At 44.1% G+C, this 5,672-nt stretch overlaps 1 protein-coding gene across 1 annotated transcript; it reads right to left on the bottom strand.

Moving 5' to 3' along the window:
• Window positions 1-3,405: 3,405 nt before the first annotated feature.
• On the bottom strand, window positions 3,406-5,375 carry LOC122052025 (peroxidase 18-like). The gene is made up of 4 exons (XM_042613405.1): window positions 4,847-5,375; window positions 4,610-4,789; window positions 4,363-4,528; window positions 3,406-3,959 (listed from the first exon to the last, which is right to left on the bottom strand). The coding sequence occupies exons 1-4, from the start codon at window positions 5,117-5,119 to the stop codon at window positions 3,550-3,552; spliced, it is 1,029 nt and encodes a 342-aa protein (XP_042469339.1). The 5' UTR covers window positions 5,120-5,375; the 3' UTR covers window positions 3,406-3,549.
• Window positions 5,376-5,672: the final 297 nt, after the last annotated feature.

Genomic DNA, 5,672 nt, shown 5'->3' with positions numbered 1-5,672 from the left:
GGTCAACCCTAAGTTCGGGCCGAACGGAAGCATGTCGGGCCGAACGGAAACACGCCGGGCCGAACGGAAGCATGCCGGCCGAACGGAAGGATGCCGGACCGAACGGAAGCATGCCGGGCCGAACGGAAGGATGCCTTGCCGAACGGAAGCATGCAGGGCTGAACGGAAGGATGCCGGGCTGAACGAAAGGATGCCGGACCGAACGGAAGCATGCCGGGCCGAACGGAAGGATGCCCTGCCGAACGGAGGATGCCGGGCCGAACGGAAGGATTCCCTACCGAACGAAGGATGCTGTGCTGAACGGAAGGATGCCGGACCGAACGGAAGCATGCCGGGCCGAACGAAAGGATGCCCTGCCGAACGAAAGGATGCCCTGCCTAACGGAGGATGCCGGGCCGAACGAAAGGATGCTCTGCCGAACGAAGGATGCCGTGCCGAACGGAAGCATGTCGGGCTGAACGGAAGGATGCAGGGTCGAACGGAAGGATGCCGGGCCAAACGGAAGGATGCCGAGCCGACCTAACATTCGGCCAGGAGCTTCCCGGGCCGGACAGAAGACAACCCGACCATGTGCGGGTTTCCGACGCTTATAGTGAAAAGGGTCACCTGGCTGAGCGGATAGCCCGCTCGGCCGAAGCATAAAGCATCGTTGCTGTGGAACACTCTCAGCCGAGCACCCGGTTGGACCGATACCTACGCCCGGTCGGACCTATGTCTGCCGAGCGGCTGGTCGCTTGGCGCGAGAACAGAAGAGACAAAAGGACAAAGGAAACATCGGGGGAACATCTCCTGATAGCGGGTATGTTCAACGACCAGGCCATACGCAAGATCTTACAACAGAGGATCCCACTGTCCCATCATAGGTGTGCTCGGACTGTAGTAGTATGGTGTCAGGTAAGCTCTTCTGACAAGCCCATACCGAGGTATGGACAGAGGACACGTATGCACCTCGGTATGTGTGCCTGAGCCTTTTCACAGCTCTATATAAAGGGTCCTCACCCTTCGCCGGAGGTACGGGTGCTACGATTTTTGGAGCCACTTTGTTGTCTTCTTGCCTGACTTGAGCGTCGGAGGGTCGTCGCCGGGAACCCCCTCCCGGCCCGACTTCTTTGCAGGTTCGCCGGAGCACCGTACGACCGGTCAGAGATCTACGTCAGCAACCAGGAGAGCGCCACGTGCCCAGCGTCCGTTGATTCAGCGATTCAGACAGGATCATAACTTTTTTAAGAAAATAATTTATTATTGATTAAATTAATTTAATAATTTTATAAAATTTTTTCACAGCTTTGATATTTTTGTTTCACTGTGGTAAATTTTTTTTTCAAAATTTTTAAACAATTAAACATAATTCTAATATTATTTTTACAAACATTGGTTATAAATTGTACAAATATAAATTTTTTGAAATTTAAATTTCTATTTTCTAGATAATAGTCATAATAGTGTTTTCCCTTGACTTTATTTTAGATTTATTTTCAAGTAATTTTAATGTACCCCTACTTTTTAATATGATTAAAGGGGAGAGAGGTTAAGTCTAAGGAGGGAGAGGGTACAATTTAATTTCATTTTTGCACATTTTTTCTCTTAATTGTAAAATTTATATTTGCTATTTTCATGTTATTTTCTTTTAGATTATCATAGCTTAACTTGGGTTGCTCACATCAAAAGGGGGAAATTGTAAGTACTCTGTGGTAGTTTTAATGTGATCAGCCAAATTAGAGTTAGGTCATGTTGTCTTTTGATACCTTGTGTCTAAGTGTGCAAGAATTTAGGAGCACAAGAAGTCGAGCGAAAAACGCAGCTAGTGAGAAGGACGATTTGGGAGAGAGTCGACGGGCTTAGTTCGTCTAAGGGACGAGACATTGTGGAAGAATACGCCGGTGGACGACAAGAAAACGTGCGGCGGTTCCTAGGGACGAGAAGCTGGAGCGGAAGGTTCTCGAGAAGGCAGGAAAATGAGTTCAGGTGAATCTTATTTCAGAAGGCTAAAATCAACCAAGCGAACGGAGCCAATCAGGGAGAAACCGGGCAGTCAACAAGAAGTTGATTGTCTGGGGTACTTGGACCAAGTCTAGGCACCCAGACCTAGTCCGGACACCTGGATCCCCTGGGTGCCCAAGAGCGCCTCGCCTAGGGGGAGCGGTATCGAACGGTTCGGGCGCCCGAAACCCTTCCAGGCACCCAAATTAGAAAGTTTATCGAAACACCAGTTATCGTGATATGTTACGACGAGGATAAAACCTTATCCACCTCCAAGCTCTTGGAACCCTTTCAGGTGCCCCCGATCAGGGTTATAAATATAGTCATGATCCCAATAGCTAAAAAGAACACTTGCAAACAATTATTTTCTTATTTAGCTTTGTAACTGAGTGCTTCAACTGCTGTAAGAGATTTCTCCGCCTGAAGAAGATTGAACAGTGAGCCTTCAATGTCTTAGATTAACAATCCCCTGATTGCAAACCAAGTAATCCTTTTGTGCCTCTATCTTTTAATTAGTTTGTTAATTCATTTTATGCAAGTGTTAGTTTTAATTAAGCTGTAAAGATTAAGAAAGGTGTTTAATTTTTGTGCAGAGCAATTCATCCCATTTTGCTAGCCTCCAAGGGATCGACAAATAATTATTATTCTGACAATATGTTGCGATTCTCTAACAATGTTATCTCATGGAATATAGCCCGACCGAATACTTGGATGAACGGGGCATCCTAACTCTCTCTATATCTGACCGACTTTGTAATGAGAATATCCTTATGCATTTTATCTTGAGCATTCTCCTGGAATATAACCCGACGGGATACTTGGACGAATGAGGCATCTCAACCGTCTCTATGTCTTACCGGCTTTGTAATGAGAATAACCTTATGCATTTTACCCTTTGAAAGGGGAGTTGAATCTCATAAGTCCGACCAACCATAAGTCTGATCGACAATATACTCATAAGCTCATGTTGAAAATTTGATAAGTAATATTAGGGAGCCAAGTCTCGCCTTTGGGCTAGCTGGATATATTGTATGGGTCATAATTTTGACTGACCTTTGTACCGGCTAGTTTCTCACAAATAGAGCACTTGATTCTTTAAACATGACCGACTCTTAAGTAGACTCTCCTTATATCAAAAATCTTAATATTGAGTGAAGAATTAAGTCCTAATACAAATGACTCACTATCGTTACCGTCTTATTTTTATTTTGACTTGACTGACTACCGTCTTATTTTTTTATTTTGACTTTCATATCGCTATTGGATTGGTTTATTAACATTCCGTATTAAATACTAATTGGTATTATGTCACTGTTATAATTGTCTGACAACCCTAGATCGTACTAGCGTAACATCCTAAAAATAAAAACAATTTCGAAAAATAAATGGAACCCTTTTTTTTCACAATTATAATAAAAAGAGACGTCTTTTTAATTTTTGCTCAATTTTAATTACTCTTTTAAATATTTTATGATATATTACATACTCGGGAGGAGGCATTGCCCCTTTAAACGATAAGAAGTATATCAAACACTTACATCAACTTTGCTCGAGACAATACTACTTATATCACATACTTGTGCATGAGACCTTGATCTGGCCTTGATCCCCAGTCTTGACGCCGACCGTCGAGAGCTTCACGAACGAGTCGGCCCAGCTCGCAAAGAACTTCTCCTGGCTCTGTGCGAAGGCCTGAACCCTACTCTTTGTCCTTAGATCAGTGACTAAAATTGAGTCCGAGTGGAGGAGGCCCTTGTTGGCCAGCAGATTGGCATAGTATTGGTTGTCGAACGTCGAGGGAGTCACTGGGTCGTTGGCGACGCTAGTGCTGTCGCTTGCACTGGCAAAACACTTGTTGGCGAGCTCCATGGCGTAGTTGCTGTCCAAGGAGTTGTCGGCGGGCACCAGGCTTCCGTTCGAGGTTTGCTGGAACCTGTCGCCGAATGTCCGGCAGTGCGAGGAACCGATGGTGTGGGCACCTCACACACAGGGAGGAAAGTTATGTGAATGATTAGCGATGTTATTTATATATCAACAATCCTAGGTGCAATGGTAAAGCATTTATACGACGAGGAATTTTAAATGGAACGAATATTTATTGTTCTATTTTTGAGTGTGTACTTCGAATTTAAGAAGTCTCTAAAATTAGTCCAGTAAAAGCTAAGATTAATTATGTGAGTTTTTAAATTTGAAAGTGTTATAATTAATAAGATATTACGATGATTGTAAAAGTTCGCAGAAGGGATGAAGGTCATCAATCGACAATCACTCGAAGTGAACATTAAGCAAAATCCTAAGTCATGCAATCTAGATTTTGATAAATAAAAAAAAAGAGGAACTTAGATTGTGTTGGTAATTAGAGAGTAGGGTTAAAGAAATTACCGGAAAGAGCGACAAGGTCATCGATCGACAATCCCTTCGCGGCGAAGCGTTGCATCATTTGGTCGAGGGAAAAGACCGTATCCACCATGTTTGGTCTCACATCCGAAGCCGATGAAACAATGCCATCTCTTCTCCCTAACGGAACCTCGACCGAAGGGCCTCCCGACTATAAATTTTTCAAATAATTATATAATTTTTTAGTTTTTTTTTTTTTTTGAAATTTGAACTCGATATCGAAAAAAAATACCAGTCCCACGGCATCTCTCGCAGCGAGGACAAGGATATCAGCACAAGAGACGGTCCCCGGGCACCATATCTCTAACAGTCTCTTAGCGGACTCGACTACATAGAACCCGTCTAGCGACTTATTCGCGGGATCGCTACTCTCCGCTCCGTTCCCTTGCACCAAGACTGACCCATCGCACCCCTACAAAGCCACGAGTCACGACTATTCATCGCATCGACTAACAATTGGACGACCAACCTCGACTAGGCAATCATGGAAGAGCAGCCGAAGGAGCTTCGCCAGAACCGTGGAGTCTATCGCGGACGCCGACCGAACCGCACCCCTCACGAGCAGCTCTGCATTCGGGCATGAGAAAGAGTAGAAGCCCGGAGAGAGTTGTGCTGCAGCAGGAGAGGCGAGCAGGGCGAAGAGGCTGAGCCTGAAGAAGGAAAAACGAAAGGCTTGGTCGAGTTTCATGGCGCTAACTACCTCCATCAGATTAGTTGAAGTGAATGGAATTGTATGTTCCATGCAAGCTATTTATTGTGAACAAATTGGGTGAAATTCAGAGCTCGTGAATAACTCAGAAACCCAGGTGGTGGGCATTGTGATGAGTTTGATAGTAAAGTAAAACTAAGTTTGTGTCGAAATTAGCTCGGACTTAAAGCGAACTACATTAACTCCTTTACAACCGCTACTAGAGTGGCTCTACTATGAATTTGCAAGCCTCTTCGATCTCCCCACATGCGTTATTTTATAGATTGATCGATTGTACTATTAAGTAGTTTAGTTATATTTGTGGAGATTTATTTGGTAGTCCCCTAAACTTTCAATTGTGTGGAGTTGCGTTATTTTATAGATGATCGATTGTACTATTAGGTAGTCCCCAAAACTCTCAATTGTGTGGAATTGAATAGGTACCTATCAACCTAAATTTTGAGGCATTAAAGTTGGGGTTGAAGTTGTTAAATAGGAAGTTGTGGGTGCAGCATGAGGGTGGCCCCTACTGCCTTTATGAGGCTTGAAGAACAAATGCTACCTGCATTTGCTTGCCTAATTAAGATGAAAGAACGACTATAATAAA

This window comes from Zingiber officinale, chromosome 3A (assembly GCF_018446385.1).
Source record: "Zingiber officinale cultivar Zhangliang chromosome 3A, Zo_v1.1, whole genome shotgun sequence".
In the NCBI taxonomy this organism is placed as follows: domain Eukaryota; kingdom Viridiplantae; phylum Streptophyta; class Magnoliopsida; order Zingiberales; family Zingiberaceae; genus Zingiber; species Zingiber officinale.
This window is presented reverse-complemented; position numbering and strand designations above follow the sequence as displayed.